Source organism: Patiria miniata, unplaced genomic scaffold (genome assembly GCF_015706575.1).
Source record: "Patiria miniata isolate m_02_andy unplaced genomic scaffold, ASM1570657v1 HiC_scaffold_20, whole genome shotgun sequence".
Lineage (NCBI taxonomy): Eukaryota > Metazoa > Echinodermata > Asteroidea > Valvatida > Asterinidae > Patiria > Patiria miniata.
The window spans coordinates 40,716,791-40,741,174 of NW_024037059.1; the positions used below are offsets into that span (position 1 = coordinate 40,716,791).

A 24,384-nucleotide genomic window follows, 5' to 3' on the forward strand; every position below is an offset into this window, starting at 1 on the left:
AAATGAATCTTCCCTCGGCAGTAGCAGGAAGGCTACTCCGACAGGAAAATCGACGATCACGTCGAAAAAGATCTTATCCGTCAGAGTAGAAGGGTTGATAAAGGCCGGAAAGAGGAGCAACTTGTAATCCAGAGACGGCCGACTAGCTGGAAACCATGGAAACACAGTTACCTATTCTGCAATTGGAAGTCACTTTGCTGGAGCCTTGCTCAACGAATCACAGTCATACTCATAGTGAACAGATGAAGAAGTTTGCACTGCTTGACGAAAGCGTATTCGTCAGAAAGAAGATTACACTGCTAATGTGCGTACAGTGAGGAGATAGCTGGCCATGCACGCATAACCATGCCTCATGCGTGGACTAAAATTTAACAAGTTTCGCTCAGTATTTCGTTATCATCTACTTGTTGCTCCTCAGAAATTGAAAGATTGAATAGCCGTCTGTTTGCGTTCATGCATATGAGGAAGCTATATTGAAATTACTTATTCTGGTTCATAAATTTATGGGAAGCAATACTCACCTGCTGGTAGTTTCATTGGCTAGACCTTCACATAAATATGCGGATGGTAACAACGTGTTAACCAAATGTATGTTTTCATGAGCAATGATATTCTTGACATCTGGAATAATGGCTACGGATATGGAACTGCCATTTCATCAGTGTATTTATTAGCTAACGAGTTGTATATAAATTGTTTATTATCTAAACGTTATTCAAGTATCAGTGTGTTCAGTAATCACAACAGATGGCCAGAGATTGTTTTTGTAGTCATTCATTCATTTCAAATGTAATGTTCCCATTGAGCTTAGCAGTATTAAAGCAACGTAATATTCCGAGTGCGTGTTTTTTTCTGTTATTTCATTTTGATGTTGGTAAAATTAAAAGTTTATGTTTTGTCTGATAGGCAAGTAACGGTTGATATTTATTGCACATTTTAAAAAAGAGGGGAAAATCTCATTAAACCTGATATTTGCCTTTATAAAGATATAAGAGCACAGTGTGGCTACTTTTCGCTACAAATTAGTATTCTTGACTGAAAATCAATTACCTTCAATACAGTCGCCAATTTGGCCTCAAATAAGACACAGATGCAAACCCTTGTGTAACTTTTCGAAGGAATGTGAAATGTCGAAAATAGTTAAAAATTTCAATCTGTTGTTAAGAACTTCAACGAATAGCTGAATTCAGGTGTTGGCGACATTTTTCCGTCCAACATTTAGCAGCTGCCCTTTGCGCGTGGCCCTATTCACGTGACTTTGCAGCGCGTCCATGAAGAACCCAAAAGTTTTGTGCACAGTGAATGGCGCGTTCGAACGCGCGTCCGATCTAGTCTTTTTTATTATATATCTATGGTCATAAGTTATAAATACGCGGCACATCGGTCCCGCATCGGTCGAGTGCGTTACAAGTACGCTATGAGTTCGTGACGCACCCCGTCAGCATATGAGCCGCCTGTATTGGACGTATACATAGCGTACTTGCAGCGCAGATGCATTGCACGCTGAACGGCGAGCGGTGGAAATGCGGCGGGAATACGCTCAAAAGTGCGTCAAGCATGCGGTCGGCATAAGTCAGGTGTGTCCGGAATACGCTAGGCATGCGCACTGCATACTGACCTATTCGCAGCCCGAAAAATAATGCTGTGCACTGCATACGCAACTCATACGCATCTCATACGCAATGGATGCGCTGAATTCGATACTTGTACGCTAGATGTGCGTCGCACATAAGTCAAAGTGATCAAAACATTTTGACGTTTATTGAGCGTACGGCTGCGTATTGAAAATTCTTGATAAGGAACTCATAAGGAATTAGGATACGCAAAGGTGTGACAGGGGCTTATATATAAACAAAATATCATTTCTTAGTCAAGGAAAAAAAGCGACACCTAAATTCTTTTGTCATCGCACGAAGGATTGGAGCACTGTAAAACCGTACATATACAGGGGGGGGGAGGGGGTAAAATAATGTCCCTTTGGATTAGTTCGTGTCTCCCACAAAAGCAGGAAAAGTTACCCATGGTTATTTTTCAGCCAACAATCAGTATGTTTCATAGATTGGCAGTGGTTGTTCAGGTCCAAATCGACCACATGATAAGATTACGGAGAAGACAATTCAATGCAATAAAGTCTGGCATGTGAGCAAGTAGGTATTACTTTCCATGTGTACAGGTGGTGGAAAATTGGCTCTTGGCATCAAACTCCTGTCTTGGCAGTTGCAGTCCCGTCATAAACATGTATAATGCTGACAGAGTGCAGAAGTCTGATTGTCTACTGATAGTCAAATTTCAGCCCCGTTCCGTGCAGCTTGTCTCGAATGAGGGCGTCCATTGCTTCGTTCTGCGCAACCGTGAAGTGGGTCTTCCAGTCGCCTACCTTTCCTAAAAAGTGAAAACAATTGACATTTGTATTTGAGGTATACTCTCCGAATTATTACGCCTTAGGAAATGTTACGAATGATGGTTTACTGGACTACATGGTTCCCAAAGCTTGAGTTACGAGCAGTCCACCGGACCTGCATCTTCACCGTTAAACATTTTGCGTCACTGGCCGTTCTAGAGTATACACAGCTACAAATTCAAGCTGGTGGAGTTTTGAGTGCCCAGTGTTTCTCTATGATTAAATGATGATATCAGCTTTTAAGATTTGCAGAAGCGGATCCCTCCTTCCCTCATCTTCTCCTCGACTTTCCTGGACTTTCAGGAACACTGGTGCCTAGGGCCTACGGAACACTTAATTCGGCTCTGGCTCTGATGAGATGGACACCACCTGGTATGAGGAAGCCTTGGACGCCCCAAAACCCCCTGGCGCAGGACAGTGACTTCTGAGCTGACTGTGATGGGCTTTACATGGGTGGGGCAATGTTATAGGGTCAGATGGAGGTCAATTGTTGCAGCCTTTAATCCCACTGGGCCGGGGACGAAGAGGAAGTAAGTACCTCTAAAACTGGCCATTGCTACACATCGTCTCCTTAATCTAGGTTCCGGCTTCCGGGCCACACTGCTTGTAGGAAGAACTCTTTGGGGTTTTTTTTTCACCGGAATGAAATGAAACCTACCTTTCCTCATGAAGGAGCTTCCTTCAGGTGAGTCCTTCTTATCAAGCAGGTTGTCAAGGTGAGCCATCTCGTTCTTCTTCATGGTGCCGAACGTACAGTGCTCCGTGACGGCGTCGAGTTTCTCATCGGAAAGATTCTTGCCAAGAAATTTACTGACTTTCTGGACATTGCTTCGTAGATCCTGTAAAATAATTAATTGCATGTCAACTCAAATGATACAGTTTACTAAATAATATATATGAATAACTTTAACAGGAAATAATAAAAAGAAAATTACAGTTAGCAGTCCTAGTCGGTTAACGGTCCAATCAATGGTTTACCAGTTTCATGTCTTCGAATCGCAAGAGGAGAATGTTCTCTTCGTGTCTCAGTCTCCAGAAGTACAGATAGTGGTCCCACCATGGTCCATAGTGATCTTGGATACAAACAAAACTGATATCTATTAAGGAAAACGGATTATACATTTAAAGTATTTAGCTGTGATGTAATTGGGAGAATATTGACCGAGTTTCTTCAGTGAGGCGTACACCTCGTGCTGTCTATGTACTCTAGCCGAGAACCTAACTTCAAACTCTGGAGTCATGTTTACAGCTTAATCAGTGGTACACAAAATAAACAAATGAGAAGGCAATACTTGTTCCTGCCAGAAATTCTTCGAAGAACTCCCCAAACGTGCGGGCGAGTATCTTGGGATCCGTCTGGCCTATTTTGGAGAAGTGGAAAAAGGACACCGCGAGATCCTTGGGGTTGCGCAAGACGTAGACAATCTTGGGTTTCTTCTGCCATATCTGTGGAGGTAGGAGCGGGCCCGGGAGATGGGTCTTGAACATCCGAGGGGATGGCGTCTCGTCCGCTATCTGGAGCGTGTCTGGGAGCTATTATAATATAATGAATAATATTCCGTATTTACAAAGCGCACAAATCCACCTCAAATCCACCCAAATGTAAGACAATACATGCATTACTACCCTTGCTCATTGAGCATATTAAATATTTCAAAGACTATCTCAGCTCACTCGGGAGTAAGCAGCTCAAATGCTTCACACTCGGTGCAAAGTGGTTAAAATCAATCTCAGTAACAATATCTGCCCCTTAGTGGTTCCCATTTACTGCCAGGGGAACCAATTAATGACAAAGTGCCCTGCCCAAGGACAGGTGTACGCACCACATCCCAAGGCTGGACTTGAACCCATAACCTGCAGAAACCCCACAGACGTTGAGTTCGTTACTCCAGACCACTAGGCCACGGCACTCAACAAGAACCTCGTGTACAAGAACCCGAAGGTTTATTTGGAATCATGAACTGGCTTAATAGTTAATATTGTGTTAATCACGCAGACTGGTCAAGCACTGCTGATGGAATACCTACATCATGCAGGCGCCGAATTTGTTCCGGGAAATCTTTTTCAATGAACAACACTCGGAATACCGTGTGTCTCTTGTTGACTGCTTCCAAGTCTCCGTCCTGCATGAGGCAAGACACGATCTCTTGGGCCCAAGTTGTGCCTGAGAAATATCAATTTGTTGTTAAAAACAATCCGGTTATTATTTTACACCTTGACCAATGTAGTCACCAAGTCGAGTACATGATCTTTTTCTGATAAGGGAGTTCGTGTGAAGTGAATAATTGGATTAAATGCCAGGTTATGATGAAACCACTCATCCTGATTGCTGCTGCCAATTTGCCAACAATTCACCAATAGTCTAATACACTGTAATTCAAAGTCTTTTTGACAATCTCACAAATCAGTGCATCTTTCAAGAGAAAACTGTACTATAAATTATGTATTGGAATTACTGCTGTAACGTATTACAACACTTACCTCTGTGGATTTTGACCTTCAGAAACGTAACGTCGTTAGCAGCGAGCACTTTCAAGAAACGATTTGGTTACCTTGGTTTGGCTTCGAATAGCGCTGTTCTCTTAACCATGTATGTCTTAACCACTCAACCACAGAGCCAACCGGTCAGGCTGAAAGGACCATATCAGAGTCTGTGTCCTGCATCGGTTTGTTTTTCTGTCGGGCTGTCTGTCTGTCTGTCTGTCTGTCAGTCTATCTCACCTGCTTTCATGAATGTCACGATCCAGACATCGTCTTCTCTGACTGTCCACGTCTTGAGATCCTCCACAGACTTGGCCATGCTTGGGTACAACTTGATCCCGTCGTACTCCTTGTCTGGATGATGCAGGAGTTCAGCCTCGCACCACAGCTGCTGATCTACGTAACGAATCGGCAGTTTATCACACGAACGTTCACGACTACCAGGGGATGGACATTGCCAAAGGAATTCCGTTGTCAGTGTTGTTATTACTTGACTGGAAATTGTAAAAGTTGGCGATTGGTGTGTATTTGACTTGTGATTGACTTCTATTGACTTGTGGTTGTTTTTATCCCTTGGCTTTTAAGATAGTAGAGGGACATTACGATAGCGTATTCCTTGTGTGTATGCATGTGTGTATGTATGTTACATTTTGGTTAGGCTAGTTGTTTAGTGCTGGCAAATCAAAAGTCAGACTTCAATCTCCACCAAACTTGGTGACAATAATCTTTGGGTAGGGGGACTTCAGGTGACCTGAGACATTTGAGGTCAAATGTCATCTAGGGGTCAAATGAGGTCCGTGTTTATTTTGGTTAGGTCTGCTGAAAAGTGCTGTCATATGGAAAGTCAGACTTCAATGTCGACTAAACTGGTGACAAGTTCTGAGTAGGGGGACTTCAAATGTCATCCAGGGGTCAGTCACATGAGGTCATTCCTGATTTTGGTTAGGTCAAATGAAAAGTGTGCTTACTAACCGACTGTATAAATATTGCCAGCATGCCACTTTATGAGCTTGTGATGACATACCTCTGCGAGGGCCGGGTTTAATGTTAGTACTTACAGTCTTCGAAGGTGATGTATTTATCCATGATTTAAGCAAGCTTGTCCTTGCGGCGTCGAACCAGCTTATAACACGTACCTGTACTGCCAAAAAGAATCCATTACAAACAGTGCGTTTAGCATCACATTTTGTGCAGTGTGGTATATTAAAGTAAACTGTTCGAACATCAGTATTAAGAGGGGAAGCATTAGAGCGCGCAGGTTGACCTTAAACAAGGCGCGACAGGTTTTTGTGGCTGTTATACCTGTAGACTACGTATGGTGTTCGGTTACAAAGACGTTTACATAGTGAACGCGAACGGGCGAGAGTTGCACGCTGTATAATCAGCACATGCCTAATGCCTGTAGTTAAAAAGTGAAAATGACAATTAAACATAGAAGCCACATTCTTTGATATGTTCTTTAAAGGGTGATTCAAATGCGAAAGCACACGTACGAAAACGGCTTCAGTGCTTCGAAGGAGGATGGTATATGTCCATGGGTAGTGCACTTTGCACTCTTTGCACAGTTAAGTACAGTACGTACGTAGCGGTATACTGTGTTTATTCATCAGATAAATATTACACACTCAATACTTGGGTGCATTGTGTAAAGAATTGGTCACGCGTGAGATATCATAGAATTTGTAGTTTTCACCTTTCTACCGTTGAGGGGGTACTTCTGCACAGAGTTATTGACATATTTTAGGTTAACCTTTGGATTCCTTCCAGCGAAACGAAAACAAAGTTAAACCAGTATAAGGATAATATGACGTCGGGATACTAGACATTCTCAATAAGTTCACAAATGGCATATACACACGAAGCCTGTTCACCTATCTCCAAAATAGACTGACGTCAAGCTATTCAACTGCATCAATAAAATAAAATAACGAGATTAAGGGCCTCACATTCACGAAAAAAAATGAACTTCAACAGGAACACCAACTCATAAAGAAATAGATAAGTCCTACTCCGCCTCGTGCAAAGCTTATGCAGCTCTAGTGTCTGCATAAAATTTATTTATTCAGAGAGTGTACAGGACAAAACGGTAAAGAAAATTTGATATTTGATGACTAGCATTTGTACATGTAAATTGGAATTATGTTTTTAAAAAAAGTAGCACTTTCATATTATTAAACTTACATTTTGTTATTCATGCGAGTAAATGAAGTTATTGAATCGCCAAATGAAGAATGTTAATTTTTCAGTGGTGCTGTTTTCTCTAGTTGCTTTGGTATTTACATCACGTGTTATTTACACGAAATACTCGTGTAGATCTTATAGTAAAGTCTGTCACAAGCCAATAAAGCCCAACAAGCCGGCGTGTATCTTGTGTCATATGCATGAAACGACTGAAGATATTTCTATTCCGCCTGGATGGGATGCCGGTCCACCGGCTAATGCTGGTACTCTTTTATACTCCTGGGTGGAGAAAGGCAAGTGGGGGTCGGGGTGAAGTGGCCTGCCCAAGGACAGGAGAGCGGGATTCGAGCTGGATTCGAACCCCCGAACTCTTACCACTAGGCCACACCGTGACCCCATAGCCACGTATCATTTCCGTGAGTGGTCAGGCTCTATACGTGATTGGAAAAGAGCAAGTGAAAATGCCAGGAGTTCATCTTTAGAGGGTATGGCGAGTTTAATGCAAAAGAAAGCGAAGCAAAGCAAAGCAGGTAAAGGCGGGCAACACCCAGCCGAATTAACTCCACCAAAGTTTGTATAAAAATCACTTGTATAACTCAACAAAAAAAGGAATCTTAGTTTGTGTTTGTGTGCTACGATAGTTTGTAAGCTTGCAAATAGGTATTTTTTTTCCATGTGTACAGGTGGTGGAAAATTGCCTCTTGACATCAACCTCTTGTCTTGGCAGTTGCAGTCCCGTCATAAACATGTATAATGCTGACAGAGTGCTGAAGTCTAATTGTCTACTGGTAGTCAAATTTCAGCCCCGTTCCGTGCAGCTTGTCTCGAATGAGGGCGTCCATTGCTTCGTTCTGCGCAACTGTGAAGTGGGTCTTCCAGTCGCCTACCTTTCCTAAAAGTGAAAACAATTGACATTTGTATTTCAGGTATACTCTCCGAATTATTACGCCTTAGGAAATGTTACAAATGATGACTCACGTCACGGGACTACATCTACATGGTTCCTAAAGCTTCAGTTACGTTCACCAGAAGTGCATCTTCAAGTTACCAGTAAACAGTTTGCGTCACTGGCCATTCTAAAGCGTGCACAGCTTCAAATTCAAAGTGGTGGGGTTATGAGTGCCCAGTGTTCCACTAAATGGTTAAATGTTGATATCAGCTTTCCAGAAGCGGATCCCTCCTTTCCTCATCTTCTCCTCGACTTTCATCCCCGCGACCCGGGTTCGAATCCCACCCGGACTGACGCCTGGAATAAGTTTCCTCGTGCACCTCTAAAACTTCAGGATAAACCAAGATCGGATTCCTAAGGTAGCTTTTAGCAGGCCCGGACCATCCAATAGGCACAGTGGGCCTGCCTAGGACCTACAAAAAAATTCGGGCCTACGAAAATACCACAGTGTGCCATAAAACACACGCACACAAGTGAGTATTTACCTGCAAACTTGGACCCCCTATTGTCCCTCTTTTGTTTGTATTTTATCTTTTAAGCAAGGCTCCAGCGCTTGCCAGCACTATGAAATAGGTACTGTAGCCTAACTAGAGCGGGAGTACAGGGCCTACGAAACACTAGTGTCTATAGCTGGCCTACGGAACACTTAATCCGGCCCTGGCTCTGAGATGGATACCACCTGGTAAAAGGAAGCCTGAACCACCCAAAACCACCTGGCACAAGGACAGTGACTTCTGAGCTGACTCAGTTTAATGAGATGGGCTTCACATGGCGTGAGACAATGCATAAATAGGGACAGATGGAGGTCGATTGTTGCAGCCTTATGTCCCACCGGGTACGACGAGGATTAATACCTCTAAAACTGCACTGCTACACATTGTCTCTTTAGCTTTACTCTAGGTTCCGGCTTCCACGCCACAGAGCTTTTGGACTTCAAGGAAGAACCCTTTGATTTCTTCAACAGAAAGAAATGAAACCTACCTTTCCTCATGAAGGAGCTTCCTTCAGGTGAGTTCTTTTGATCAATTAGGTTGCCATGGTGAGACATCTTGTTCTTCTTCATGGTGCCGAACGTACAGTGCTCCGTGATGGCGTCGAGTTTCTCATCGGAGAGATTCTTGCCGAGAAATTTACTGACTTTCTGGACATTGCTTCGCAGGTCCTAAAAATAATTAATGAATCTGAGTATTTTAACTGTTTGGCAGGAAATTAAAATAAAAATACAATTTGTAATCCTAGTCGGTTAACGGTCCAATGAATGGCTACCTGTTTCATGTCTTCGAATCGCAAGATAAGAATGTTCTCTTCGTGTCTCAGTCTCCAGAAGTACAGATAGTGGTCCCACCATGGTCCGTAGTGATCTTGGAAACAAACAAAACAGATATGGAAGCTAGGAAGTCGGATTGTACATTTAACGTATTCATTATCTTTTGATGTCATTGTGGAAATGGTGTGCATTATGGTCCATGTACTCTATAGCAGGCGAGCTAGCTAACTTCAAATTTTGAAGTCAAGTTAAAAGCTGAATCAGTGGTATATAAAACCAAAAGAAGGTAGACAGCATTACTTTTTCCTTCCAGCATTTCTTCCAAGAACTCCCCAAACGTCTGGGCGAGTATCTTGGGATCCGTTTCGCCCATTTTGGAGAAGTGGAAAAAGGACACCGCGAGATCCTTGGGGTTTCGCAAGACGTAGACAATCTTGGGTTTCTTCTGCCATATCTGGGGAGGTAGGAGCGGGCCCGGGAGATGGGTCTTGAGTATCCGAGGGGATGGCGTCTCGTCCGCTATCTGGAGCGTGTCTGGAAGCTGCAATGTAAGATCGTGAACAAGAGCTCCCAGGATAACTATGGGATCAGGAACTGACGTATAATAAGATTTTGTTGATCAGGTTGACTTTCAAGAACTACTGAAGGGATACCTACGTTTTTTAGACGCCGAATTTGTTCCAGGAAGTCACTTTCAATGAACAACACTCGGAAATCCGTGTGTCTCTTGTTGACTGCTTCCAAGTCTCCGTCCTGCATGATGCAAGACACGATCTCTTGGGCCCAAGTTGTGCCTGAGAAATCACACATCACTTATTAATAAAACAACAATCTTGTTATTATTGTACACCTTGACCAATGTAGTCAACATGTCGAGTGTTTTTATTTTTGATAAAGGAGTTCATGTGAAGTGAAGAATTTGAACAATTAACGGTTATGATGAAACCACCCCCCCCCCCCCTGAAAACAATTCACCAATAGTCTAATACTTCAAAGTCGTTTTGACAATCTCACAATTCAGTGCATTTTTCAAGAGCAACACGTTTCTACATAATTATACTGCTTAACGTATTAAAGGCTTTCATCAGTGTGGGTTTGCTATTCAGAAACGCAGCGTTGTTAGCAACGAGGATTTTCGAGAAACGATTTGGGTTCTTTGGTTGGTCTTCCTAATAGTGCTGCCCTCTGAACCACTCGACCACAGAGCAAACTGGTTAAAAAGACCCTATAATAGAATGTATCCTACATCGGTTTGTTTTATATGTGTGTCCATCTGTGTGTCTTAATCTCACCTGCTTTCATGAATGTCACGATCCAGACATCGTCTTCTCTGACTGTCCAAGTCTTGAGACGCTCCACAGACTTGGCCATGCATGGGTACAACTTGATCCCCTCGTACTCCTCGTCTGGTCTATGCAGGAGTTCAGCCTCGCCCCACATCTGCCGATCTGTGTCAGGAATTGGCAGTTTATAACCAAATCAATCACGAGTCAAATGATCACACGAACGGTCACGACTACCAGGGGGTGGGTGGTTGTGGGCGTGTGGTTGACTTGTACTTGAATTTTGATTGTTTTTATGAGCTTGTGATGACATAACCCGTCACCGTTTTCACGAAGAGCCACATATGTCAAAAATTACCATTTTTTTCGATTTTGATTTTTATCAATATTTTGCTTTAAAACAATGTACTTAACCATTTTGACATGTTTTTGTAAGCAAAACATCATTAATTTCCAAGTTACATTAATGTTGCAAGGGGCCAAAATCTCAATAAATGAATTTTGCGTTTTCACGAAGAGCCACATACATTTTGGCCCTTTGAACGCGTACAAAACCCATTGCACGGAAATACGTAAAAGTAGGTCAAATAAGATTTGCGTTTTCACGAAGAGCCACATATCTTTGTTACATTTTCAGCTGCGCGCGCGTAATCACGCGCGCCTATGGAAATACACATTGAACAGAAAGGGCCAATATGTCGGAAACCTGAATTTGCGTTTTCACGAAGAGCCACATATCTTTACTAATTAATTTTCACTAATTAACTGCTGATTTAAGTCTTATTACTGGGTTCATGTAAAAAATCAGCTCACACAGAACAGTGTGATGGTTTCCTTGCTTCACAAAGTTGTTGCAAAGTGGTATTTTTTGCAGTTTTAAAATATGAGAAACTTCTTTTGCGATTATCTCGAAAACACTTTTGCTTCAAAATCGACATATGTGGCTCTTCGTGAAAACGGTGACGAACTCTGCGAGGGGTTACATTAGTACTTACATTCTTCCAAGGTTACGTACTTATCCATGATTTAAGCAAGATTGTCCGTGCGTCGAACCAGCTTTTAAACGTACGGTACCTGTATACTGCCAAAAAAGAATCCATTACAAACAGTGCGTTTAACTAGTTAAAATGTCAAAATTAAAAACAAACATATAGCCACGTTCTTGGATGTTCTTTAAAGGGTAATTTAATGTTGAAAGCACTTACGTACGAAAACGACTTCAATCACTGAGTGGTTCAAAGCAAGATGGGCAGTGTACTTTGTACTCTTTGCATGGTTATACGTACGTAGTAGTATACGGTGTTTTATCATTAGATACTATTACACAAATACTTGCGTGCACAGAGTGTTTGAAGAATCGGTCACGCGTGAGATATGATAGGATGTAGTGTTCACCATTTTCCCCTGGTGCACAGGGGTACTAGTGCACAGAGTCATAAAGTTTAGGCTAACCATAAAATTCCTTCACGCGAACGTTGAACCAACGGTACGCATGCGTGTGTAACTATAATGACGTCTGGATACTAGACATTCCCATTCAGTTCGCAAATGGCCACAACCTGAGTGAACCTGGCCGCGTATTCGGCCAGATATCACAGCCGCGTATTCAGCCGCGTATTCATAAAGTACGGAGGCCAATAAACAACATTATTGACGTGATACATTTTTATATATTTAATGCGGATTTCATCGAGGAGTGTACCGAAAATGAAGGACGTCAGTATTATGTTTGATGGTCAGTTATTTAGGTCTCGTGGCTTCCTATAAATTATTTTGGTTTCAGATCTAGGGCAACTATGAATCACGTGATACTCGTCCTGAGAAAAATCGTACTAAAATAGCATGGTTGAACAACATTAAACTTAAATTTCGAGACAAAGTGTACCAAACAGTGTAGAACAAAAAGTCAAATCGCCGATGTCATCTTAAAGAGTGGTGTCCCGCCTACACTCTATTTTGGTTTCAGGTGTGTGGGGTGAATCTGTCACGTGACAATGGCATAACATAATGGGCTTTCACCGCCAAATTTACTTTATTTTATATATTTAATGAGGATTTCAGGAAAAAGTGTACCGAAAATGCAACATGTCCGAATTATGTTTGATGGTCAGTTATTGAGGACTAGAGGCTTCCTATAAATTATTTTGGTGTCAGATCTAGGGCAGATATGAATCACGTGATACTCGTCCTAAGAAAAAACGTACTAAAATAGCATTTTGCGGTATTACCGTTGTACAACATTAAACTTAAGTTAAACTTCGAGACAAAGTGTACCAAACCGTGTAGGAGAAAAAGTCAAATCGCCGATGACATCTTAAAGAGTGGTGTCCCGCCTACACTCTATTTTGGTTTCAGGTGTGTGGGGTGTATCTGTCACGTGACAATGGCATGACAAAATGGGCTTTCACTGCCAAATTTACATTTATTTTATATTTAGAGCGGATTTCAGGAAAAAGTGTACCGAAAATGCAACATGTCCGAATTATGTTTGATGGTCAGTTATGGAGGACTAGAGGCGTCCTCTAAATTATTTTGGTTTCAGATCTAGGGCAGCTATGAATCACGTGATACTCGTCCTGAGAAAAAGTGTACTATTATAAAGCATTGTGCGGTTGTACAACATTAAACTTAAGTTAAACTTCGAGACAAAGTGTACCAAACAGTGGAGGAGAAAAAGTCAAATCGCCGATGTCATCTTGCAGAGTGGTGTCCCGCCTACACTCTATTTTGGTTTCAGGTGTGTGGGGTGTATCTGTCACGTGACAATGGCATAACAAAATGGGCTTTCACCGCCAAATTTACTTTATTTTATATATTTAATGCGGATTTCAGGAAAAAGTGTACCGAAAATGCAACATGTCCGAATTATGTTTGATGGTCAGTTATTGAGGACTAGAGGCTTCCTATAAATTATTTTGGTTTCAGATCTAGGGCAGATATGAATCACGTGATACTCGTCCTGACAAAAAACGTACTAAAATAGCATTTTGCGGTATTACCGTTGTACAACATTAAACTTAAGTTAAACTTCGAGACAAAGTGTACCAAACCGTGTAGGAGAAAAAGTCGAATCGCCGATGACATCTTAAAGAGTGGTGTCCCGCCTACACTCTATTTTGGTTTCAGGTGTGTGGGGTGTATCTGTCACGTGACAATGGCATAACAAAATGGGCTTTCACCGCCAAATTTACTTTATTTTATATATTTAATGTGGATTTCAGGAAAAAGTGTACCGAAAATGCAACATGTCCGAATTATGTTTGATGGTCAGTTATTGAGGACTAGAGGCTTCCTATCAATTATTTTGGTTTCAGATCTAGGGCAGATATGAATCACGTCATACTCGTCCTGAGAAAAAACGTACTAAAATAGCATTTTGCGGTATTACCGTTGTACAACATTAAACTTAAGTTAAACTTCGAGACAAAGTGTACCAAACCGTGTAGGAGAAAAAGTCAAATCGCCGATGACATCTTAAAGAGTGGTGTCCCGCCTACACTCTATTTTGGTTTCAGGTGTGTGGGGTGTATCTGTCACGTGACAATGGCATGACAAAATGGGCTTTCACCGCCAAATTTACTTTATTTTATATATTTAATGCGGATTTCAGGAAAAAGTGCACCGAAAATGCAACATGTACGAATTGTGTTTGATGGTCAGTAATTGAGGACTAGAGGCTTCCTATAAATTATTTTGGTTTCAGATCTAGGGCAGCTATGAATCACGTGATACTCGTCCTGAGAAAAGTCGTACTAAAATAGCATTTTGCCGTTGTACAACATTAAACTTGAGTTAAACTTCGAGACAAAGTGTACCAAACAGTGGAGGAGAAGGCCACACTCTCCATAGCCACGTATCATTTCCGTGAATGGTATATGGCTATTACGTTATTGGAAAAGAACGAGTGAAAATGGAAATATCAGGAGTTCATTTCGAGAGGGTGTGGCGAGTTTAATGCGCAAGAAAGTGAAGCAAAGCAAAGCAGATGGACCGGCAACACCCGGCCGAATTAAATCCTCCGAACTTTGTATAACTCAACAAAAAGGGACATTTGAAAAACAATCTTAGTTTGTGTACTACGACAGTTTCTAAGCTCAGATTTGCGAGTGTAGGCACAGCTGGAAATATTATCTTCAAAAATACTATTTTGTGGTACTTTATGAATTAAGGAGATACTTACGACAATCCTTATATAAAATTGACAATTCTTAACTTTTTTGGTTTATAAAGGGCAGCAAAAGCTTACTCGTTTCTTTAGAAGGCACAATATGTACAACTTTCAACACAAAAATATACATACCGGGGCATTAATGTCATAAATGTACAAATTTGTTCATTATACGCTTGTACAAGATGTAAGTATTAATTAGTTCATACAAAATGTATAAACAATATAAACAAGCTCTCACAGAAAGTATCTATCACATTCAACCTGTTGGGGCTAATATTTGTGTAAATATGAAATTTTATATATGATCTTAAAATTAAGGATTCGCTGGCAAGTTCTAAATCGAGTGAATGCATTATGCAATGAAACATTGAAAATCTTGAATTGAAAGCTCAAAAAAATAAACAAGGCATTTTGAAAAGCTTACAACAGAAATACTTGTTTTATACTGATTTTGTCAGCCATTCAGTAGAAACACATATAAGCTGTATTATTACGTCACTATTTACAAGGCAACTCATCTTAATAAAGAGTTCAAAGGACTATCTCTACCGAATGATAACATGCTTTCTACATCAGCACCAAACGTGTTCGTTGAAGTTAGCACCAAGCATCAAATTACTGCAAACAGATGACCATCTTCACTAATTGAAAGAAAAAAATATCCAAAACACTCAACACATTCAAAAATAAGCAATACAAATATCAAGACATTATAGAGAACAAAATATTTTGTAAGGTAAAAATAAAGGTTTCATTTAAAACATTTTAATTAAACATTATTTGTTCGTAACGATTTTTCTTTATAAAGTTTCTAAGCCACCCATTCCTGTAGAATTGTAATTCCTCTTCTATGTTTTTTGTCCCCCAAATGTCTTTTACCCGACTTGATATTGTAACTTCCCTGAAAGACTATTCTGAGTTCATTAACTGTGATGAGTCTTCTCGGTAGTTCGTTCAAGTTTCACATTTGGTCAGTCTCTAGCTCCAGCCGTTTGTATATTGTGTACCACATGCCGTTCCTGTGTCGAAAAAAATAATGTCCATTCATGCTGAGAATTCCCATAAATGACGTGGAATTGGACCTTCCGCTGTTGCTTTACAGCAGAGTGTGATCAAAGTTTCCACAAAATACCTGTAGGAATGTTTAATACTTTGTTGGCTCTGGTGGGATTGTAACGGCAAGTCGAAAAAAAATATATCAGGTGTATTACGCGAGTATAATCCGTTTGTCTCAGGACCACTGGCTGCATTGTCACATATCAACAGTTTGTGTTGCCTGTAATTCCTTTGAAGTCTGAATACACCCAAGCGTGTCAGAAGCTCGTCGACGATAAAGTGCAGAAACAAGCACTGCATCACGGAGATCGAGGGACACCAAAGTCAACCTTACTTGATTTGTTTGCCAGTTATCTTGCTTTGTGAAGCTTTTCAAAGTTTCCAATCGACATCTGAAAGGTGACAGAGGGTGTCATCAAACTGAATGGGGATAACACTCGCTTGTGCAGTGTGATATATTAAAGTAAACTGTTCGAACATCAGTATTAAGAGGGGAAGCATTAGAGCGCGCAGGTTGACCTTAAACAAGGCGCGACAGGTTTTTGTGGCTGTTATACCTGTAGACTACGTATGGTGTTAGGTTACAAAGACGTTCACATAGTGAACGCGAACGGGCGAGAGTTGCACGCTGTATAATCAGCACATGCCTAATGCCTGTAGTTAAAAAGTGAAAATGACAATTAAACATAGAAGCCACATTCTTTGATATGTTCTTTAAAGGGTGATTCAAATGCGAAAGCACACGTACGAAAACGGCTTCAGTGCTTCGAAGGAGGATGGTATATGTCCATGGGTAGTGCACTTTGCACTCTTTGCACAGTTAAGTACAGTACGTACGTAGCGGTATACTGTGTTTATTCATCAGATAAATATTACACACTTAATACTTGGGTGCATTGTGTAAAGAATTGGTCACGCGTGAGATATCATAGGATGTGTAGTTTTCACCGTTTTACCGTTGAGGGGGTACTTCTGCACAGAGTTATTAACATATTTTAGGTTAACCTTTGGATTCCTTCAAGCGAAACGAAAACAAAGTTAAACCAGTATAAGGATAATATGACGTCGGGATACTAGACATTCTCAATAAGTTCACAAATGGCATATACACACGAAGCCTGTTCACCCATCTCCAAAATAGACTGACGTCAAGCTATTCAACTGCATCAATAAAATAAAATAACGAGATTAAGGGCCTCACATTCACGAAAAAAAATGAACTTCAACAGGAACACCAACTCATAAAGAAATAGATAAGTCCTACTCCGCCTCGTGCAAAGCTTATGCAGCTCTAGTGTCTGCATAAAATGTATTTATTCAGAGAGTGTACAGGACAAAACGGTAAAGAAAATTTGATAATTGTTGACTAGCATTTGTACATGTAAATTGGAATTATGTTTTTAAAAAAAGTAGCACTTTCATATTATTAAACTTACATTTTGTTATTCATGCGAGTAAATGAAGTTATTGAATCGCCAAATGAAGAATGTTAATTTTTCAGTGGTGCTGTTTTCTCTATTTTTGCTTTGGTATTTACATCACGTGTTATTTACACGAAATACTCGTGTTGAACTTATAGTAAAGTCTGTCACGAGCCAATAAAGCCCAACAAGCTGGCGTGTATCTTGTGTCATATGTATGAAACGACTGAAGATATTTCTATTCCGCCTGGATGGGATGCCGGTCCACCGGCTAATGCTGGTACTCATTTATACTCCTGGGTGGAGAGAGGCAAGTGGGGGTCGGGGTGAAGTGGCCTGCCCGAGGACAGGAGAGCGGGATTCGAGCTGGATTCGAACCCCCGAACCCTAACCACTAGGCCACACCGTGACCCCATAGCCACGTATCATTTCCGTGAGTGGTCAGGCTCTATACGTAATTGGAAAAGAGCAAGTGAAAATGCATGGACACGTCAGGAGTTCATCTTTAGAGGGTATGGCGAGTTTAATGCAAAAGAAAGCGAAGCAATGCAAAGCAGGTAAAGGCGGGCAACACCCAGCCGAATTAACTCCACCAAAGTTTGTATAAAAATCACTTGTATAACTCAACAAAAAAAGGAATCTTAGTTTGTGTTTGTGTACTACGATAGTTTGTTAGCTTGCAAGTAGGAATTTTTTCCATGTGTACAGGTGGTGGAAAATTGCCTCTTGACATCAACCTCTTGTCTTGGCAGTTGCAGTCCCGTCATAAACATGTATAATGCTGACAGAGTGCTGTAGTCTGATTGTCTACTGGTAGTCAAATTTCAGCCCCGTTCCGTGCAGCTTGTCTCGAATGAGGGCGTCCATTGCTTCGTTCTGCGCAACTGTGAAGTGGGTCTTCCAGTCGCCTACCTTTCCTAAAAGTGAAAACAATTGACATTTGTATTTCAGGTATACTCTCCGAATTATTACGCCTTAGGAAATGTTACGAATGATGACTCACGTCACGGGACTTCATCTACATGGTTCCTAAAGCTTTAGTTACGTACAACAGAAGTGCATCTTCAAGTCACCAGTAAACAGTTTGCGTCACTGGCCATTCTAGAGCATGCACAGCTTCAAATTCAAAGTGGTGGGGTTATGAGTGCCCAGTGTTCCACTAAATGGTTAAATGTTGATATCAGCTTTCCAGAATGGATGGAGGTCGATTGTTGCAGCCTTATATGTCCCACTGGGTACGACGAGGATTAAGTAAATACCTCTAAAACTGCACTGCTACACATTGTCTCTTTAGCTTTACTCTAGGTTCCGGCTTCCACGCCACAGAGCTTTTGGACTTCAAGGAAGAACCCTTTGATTTCTTCAACAGAAAGAAATGAAACCTACCTTTCCTCATGAAGGAGCTTCCTTCAGGTGAGTTCTTTTGATCAATTAGGTTGCCATGGTGAGACATCTTGTTCTTCTTCATGGTGCCGAACGTACAGTGCTCCGTGATGGCGTCGAGTTTTTCATCGGAGAGATTCTTGCCGAGAAATTTACTGACTTTCTCGACATTGCTTCGCAGGTCCTAAAAATAATTAATGAATCTGAGTATTATAACTGTTTGGCAGGAAATTAAAATAAAAATACAATTTGTAATCCTAGTCGGTTAACGGTCCAATGAATGGCTACCTGTTTCATGTCTTCGAATCGCAAGATAAGAATGTTCTCTTCGTGTCTCAGTCTCCAGAAGTACAGATAGTGGTCCCACCATGGTCCGTAGTGATCTTGGAAACAAACAAAACAGATATGGAAGCTAGGAAGTCGGATTGTACATTTAACGTATTCATTATCTTTTGATGTCATTGTGGAAATGGTGTGCATTATGGTCCATGTACTCTATAGCAGGCAAGCTAGCTAACTTCAAATTTTGAAGTCAAGTTAAAAGCTGAATCAGTGGTATATAAAACCAAAAGAAGGTAGACAGCATTACTTTTTCCTGCCAGCATTTCTTCCAAGAACTCCCCAAACGTCTGGGCGAGTATCTTGGGATCCGTTTCGCCCATTTTGGAGAAGTGGAAACAGGACACCGCGAGATCCTTGGGGTTTCGCAAGACGTAGACAATCTTGGGTTTCTTCTGCCATATCTGGGGAGGTAGGAGCGGGCCCGGGAGATGGGTCTTGAGCATCCGAGGGGATGGCGTCTCGTCCGCTATCTGGAGCGTGTCTGGGAGCTGCAATGTAAGATCGTGAACAAGAGCTCCCAGGATAACTATGGGATCAGGAATTGACGTATAATAAGATTTTGTTGATCAGGTTGACTTCCAAGAACTACTGATGGAATACCTACGTTTTTTAGACGCCGAATTTGTTCCGGGAAGTCACTTTCAATGAACAACACTCGGAATACCGTGTGTCTCTTGTTGACTGCTTCCAAGTCTCCGTCCTGCATGATGCAAGACACGATCTCTTGGGCCCAAGTTGTGCCTGAGAAATCACACATCACTTATTAATAAAACAACAATCTTGTTATTATTGTACACCTTGACCAATGTAGTCAACATGTCGAGTGTTTTTATTTTTGATAAAGGAGTTCATGTGAAGTGAAGAATTTGAACAATTAACGGTTATGATGAAACCACCCCCCCCCCCTGAAAACAATTCACCAATAGTCTTATACTTCAAAGTCGTCTTGACAATCTCACAATTCAGTGCATTTTTCAAGAGCAACACGTTTCTACATAATTATACTGCTTAACGTATTAAAGGCTTTCATCAGTGTGGGTTTGCTATTCAGAAACGCAGCGTTGTTAGCAACGAGGATTTTCGAGAAACGATTTGGGTTCTTTGGTTGGTCTTCCTATTTTTTAGTGCTGCCCTCTGAACCACTCGACCACAGAGCAAACTGGTTAAAAAGACCCTATAATAGAATGTATCCTACATCGGTTTGTTTTATATGTGTGTCCATCTGTGTGTCTTAATCTCACCTGCTTTCATGAATGTCACGATCCAGACATCGTCTTCTCTGACTGTCCAAGTCTTGAGACGCTCCACAGACTTGGCCATGCTTGGGTACAACTTGATCCCCTCGTACTCCTCGTCTGGTTTATGCAGGAGTTCAGCCTCGCCCCACATCTGCCGATCTGTGTCAGGAATTGGCAGTTTATAACCAAATCAATCACGAGTCAAATGATCACACGAACGGTCACGACTACCAGGGGGTGGAGTGGACAATGCCACTCGAGATTGTCAATTTGGCGATTGGTGTGTGATTGTGGTTGTGGGCGTGTGGTTGACTTGTACTTGAATTTTGATTGTTTTTATGAGCTTGTGATGACATAACTGTGCGAGGGGTTACATTAGTACTTACATTCTTCCAAGGTTACGTACTTATCCATGATTTAAGCAAGATTGTCCGTGCGTCGAACCAGCTTTTAAACGTACGGTACCTGTACTCCTAAAAAAGAATCCATTACAAACTGCGTTTAACATCACATTTTGTGCAGTGTGGTATATTAAAGTACACTGTTCAAACATCAGCATTAAGAGTGGAAGCAATAGACCGTGCAAGTTGACCTCAAACAAGGCGCCATCCTAGAGCAGCTATACATTTACGGAACCCACATGTATACACTATACTAGGTGTTAGACAAACATGGGTTTCAGTGAGTAGAATACGTCTAGTGTATGTCACAATGACGTTCGCATTGTGAACGCGATTGAGCGTAAATCAGCACATTATGCCTAGTTAAAATGTCAAAATTAAAAACAAGCATATAGCCACGTTCTTGGATGTTCTTTAAAGGGTTATTTAATGTTGAAAGCACTCACGTACGAAAACGACTTCAATCACTGAGTGGTTCAAAGATGGGCAGTGTACTTTGTACTTTGTGTACTGGTTATACGTATGTAGAAGTATACGGTGTTTAATCGTTAGATACTATTACACAACTACTTGGGTGAACAAAGTGTTTGAAGAATCGGTCGCGCGTGAGATATGATAGGATGTAGTGTTCACCAGTTTCCCCTGGTACACAGGGGCACTAGTGCACAGAGTCATAAAGTTTAGGCTAACCATAAAATTCCTTCACGCGAACGTTGAACCAACGGTACGCATGCATGTGTAACTATAATGACGTCTGGATACTAGGCATTCCCATTCAGTTCGCAAATGGCACGCTTCGACGAAGCCTGTTTTCAAAAATACACGTAAACAAAAATGGACTGGCATCCAGCTGTTTAACTGCTTTAAAGTATAAAGGGCTTAGAACCTCACCAATTGACAAAATGAAAAAATTGACAAGTCCTACTCCGCCTTGTGCAAAGCTTATGCAGCTCTAGCGTCTGCATGAAATTTATTTCTTCAGGGATGCACAGGACAGAAACGTAGGTATACATTTGTCGGTTAGTATTTTGTGTATTGAAGTAGGGCCTATATAATTATGCAAAAAATAAATTGAAGGTAGCACGTTATATAATATTAGTCACTTACATTTGTTTATTTTCATGTGAGTAAAGTAGAGTTATTGAATCGCCAAATAAATAATGTTTCTGAATTATTAAAAAAAAATTCAGTGGCATTATTTTCCCTAGTTACTTTTGGCATAAATTTACACCATGTGTTATTTACACGAAATACTCGTTTTAGAACTCACAGTAAAATCTGTCACAAGCCAATAAAGCCCATCGGGCCGGCGTTTATCTCCGGTTTCCTTGGCATGAAACGACTGAGAATATTTCTATTTCCCCTGGATGGGATGCTAGTCCATCGCAGGTTACTCCCCAGCTAATGCTGGTACCCATTCATACTCCTGGGTGGAGAGAGGCAAGTGAGGGTAAAGTGGCTTGCCCAAGGACACAACAAAATGTCCAGCAATTGGATTCGAACCCCTGACCCTCTTCTCATGAGTCTCGAACCCTAACCACTAGGCCACATTCTCCATAGCCACGTATCATTTCCGTGAATGGTATATGGCTTTTACGTTTATTGGAAAAGAACGAGTGAAATGGAAATGTCAGGAGTATATTTCGAGAGGGTGTGGCGAGTTTAATGCGCAAGAAAGTGAAGCAAAGCAAAGCAGATGGACCGGCAAAACCCGGCCGAATTAAATCCTCCGAAGTTTGTATAACTTTGTATAACTCAACAAAAAGGGACATTTGAAAAACAATCTTAGTTTGTGTACTACGACAGTTTCTAAGCTCAGATTTGCGAGTGTAGGCACAGCTGGAAATATTATCTTCAAAAATACTATTTTGTGGTACTTTATGAATTAAGGAGATACTTACGACAATCCTTATATAAAATTGACGACAATTCTTATTTTTTTGGTTTATAAAGGGCAGCAAAAGCTTACTCGTTTCTTTAGAAGGCACAATTATGTACAACTTTCAACACAAAAATATACATACCGGGGCATAAATGTCATAAATGTACAAATTTGTTCATTATACGCTTGTACAAGATGTAAGTATTAATTAGTTCATACAAAATGTATAAACAATATAAACAAGCTCTCACAGAAAGTATCTATCACATTCAACCTGTTGGGGCTAATATTTGTGTAAATATGAAATTTTTTATATGATCTTAAAATGAAGGATTCGCTGGCAAGTTCTAAATCGAGTGAATGCATTATGCAATGAAACATTGAAAATCTTTAATTGAAAGCTCCAAAAAATATACAAGGCATTCTCAAAAGCTTACAACAGAAATACTTGTTTTTATACTGATTTTGTCAGCCATTCAGTAGAAACACACATAATTTGTATTATTACGTCACTATATACAAGGCAACTCATCTTAATAAAGAGTTCAAAGGACTATCTCTACCGAATGATAACATGCTTTCTACATCAGCACCAAACGTGTTCGTTGAAGTTAGCACCAAGCGTCAAATTACTGCAAACAGATGACCATCTTCACTAATTGAAAGAAAAAAATATCCAAAACACTCAACACATCCAAAAATAAGCAATACAAATATCAAGACATTATAGAGAACAAAATATTTTGTAAGGTAAAAATAAAGGTTTCATTTAAAACATTTTAATTAAACATTATTTGTTCGTAACGATTTTTCTTTATAAAGTTTCTAAGCCACCCATTCCTGTAGAATTGTAATTCCTCTTCTATGTTTTTTTGTCCCCCAAATGTCCTTTTCCCGACTTGATTTTGTAACTTCCCTGAAAGACTATTCCGAGTTCATTAACTGTGATGAGTCTTCTCGGTAGTTCGTTCAAGTTTCACATTTGGTCAGTCTCTAGCTCCAGCCGTTTGTATATTGTGTACCACATGCCGTTCCTGTGTCGAAAAAAATAATGTCCATTCATGCTGAGAATTCCCATAAATGACGTGGAATTGGACCTTCCGCTGTTGCTTTACAGCAGAGTGTGATCAAAGTTTCCACAAAATACCTGTAGGAATGTTTAATATTTTGTTGGCTCTGGTGGGATTGTAACGGCAAGTCGAAAAAAAAATATATATCAGGTGTATTACGCGAGTATAATCCGTTTGTCTCAGGACCACTGGCTGCATTGTCACATATCAACAGTGTGCGTTGCCTGTAATTCCTTTGAAGTCTGAATACACCCAAGCGTGTCAGAAGCTCGTCGACGATAAAGTGCAGATACAAGCACTGCATCACGGAGATCGAGGGACACCAAAGTCAACCTTACTTGATTTGTTTGCCAGTTATCTTGCTTTGTGAAGCTTTTCAAAGTTTCCAATCGACATCTGAAAGGTGACAGAGGGTGTCATCAAACTGAATGGGGATAACACTCGCTTGTGCAGTGTGATATATTAAAGTAAACTGTTCGAACATCAGCATTAAGAGGGGAAGCATTAGAGCGTGCAGGTTGACCTTAAACAAGGCTGTTATGCCTGTAGACTACGTATGGTGTTCGGTTACAAAGACGTTTACATAGTGAACGCGAACGGGCGAGAGTTGCACGCTGTATAATCAGCACATGCCTAATGCCTGTAGTTAAAAAGTGAAAATGACAATCAAACATAGAAGCCACATTCTTTGATATGTTCTTTAAAGGGTGATTCAAATGCGAAAGCACACGTACGAAAACGGCTTCAGTGCTTCGAAGGAGGATGGTATATGTCCATGGGTAGTGCACTTTGCACTCTTTGCACAGTTAAGTACAGTACGTACGTAGCGGTATACTGTGTTTATTCATCAGATAAATA

At 40.8% G+C, this 24,384-nt stretch overlaps 2 protein-coding genes across 3 annotated transcripts; both read right to left on the minus strand.

The window, feature by feature from the left end:
- Positions 1–1,836: 1,836 nt before the first annotated feature.
- Positions 1,837–12,042, minus strand: LOC119728124. Its single transcript, XM_038200200.1, has 14 exons — positions 11,768–12,042; positions 11,558–11,643; positions 10,572–10,727; positions 9,937–10,073; positions 9,580–9,820; positions 9,279–9,373; positions 8,994–9,174; positions 7,849–7,955; positions 5,123–5,459; positions 4,429–4,565; positions 3,694–3,934; positions 3,380–3,474; positions 3,060–3,240; positions 1,837–2,382 (listed from the first exon to the last, which is right to left on the minus strand). Exons 2-14 carry the CDS (start codon positions 11,583–11,585, stop codon positions 2,273–2,275), a joined length of 2,046 nt encoding a protein of 681 aa, XP_038056128.1. The 5' UTR covers positions 11,586–11,643; positions 11,768–12,042; the 3' UTR covers positions 1,837–2,272.
- Positions 12,043–17,298: 5,256 nt separating this feature from the next.
- Positions 17,299–24,314, minus strand: LOC119727092 (sulfotransferase 1A1-like). Of its 2 annotated transcripts, none has more exons than XM_038198957.1 (8): positions 24,261–24,314; positions 20,560–20,638; positions 20,177–20,332; positions 19,540–19,676; positions 19,183–19,423; positions 18,882–18,976; positions 18,597–18,777; positions 17,299–18,127 (listed from the first exon to the last, which is right to left on the minus strand). In XM_038198957.1, exons 2-8 carry the CDS (start codon positions 20,585–20,587, stop codon positions 18,018–18,020), a joined length of 948 nt encoding a protein of 315 aa, XP_038054885.1. In that variant the 5' UTR covers positions 20,588–20,638; positions 24,261–24,314; the 3' UTR covers positions 17,299–18,017. The 2 variants fall into 2 exon arrangements, with proteins under 2 accessions (XP_038054885.1, XP_038054884.1); XM_038198956.1 differs by lacking the exon at positions 24,261–24,314 and adding an exon at positions 21,021–21,127 and having other exon boundaries at positions 20,560–20,646.
- Positions 24,315–24,384: the final 70 nt, after the last annotated feature.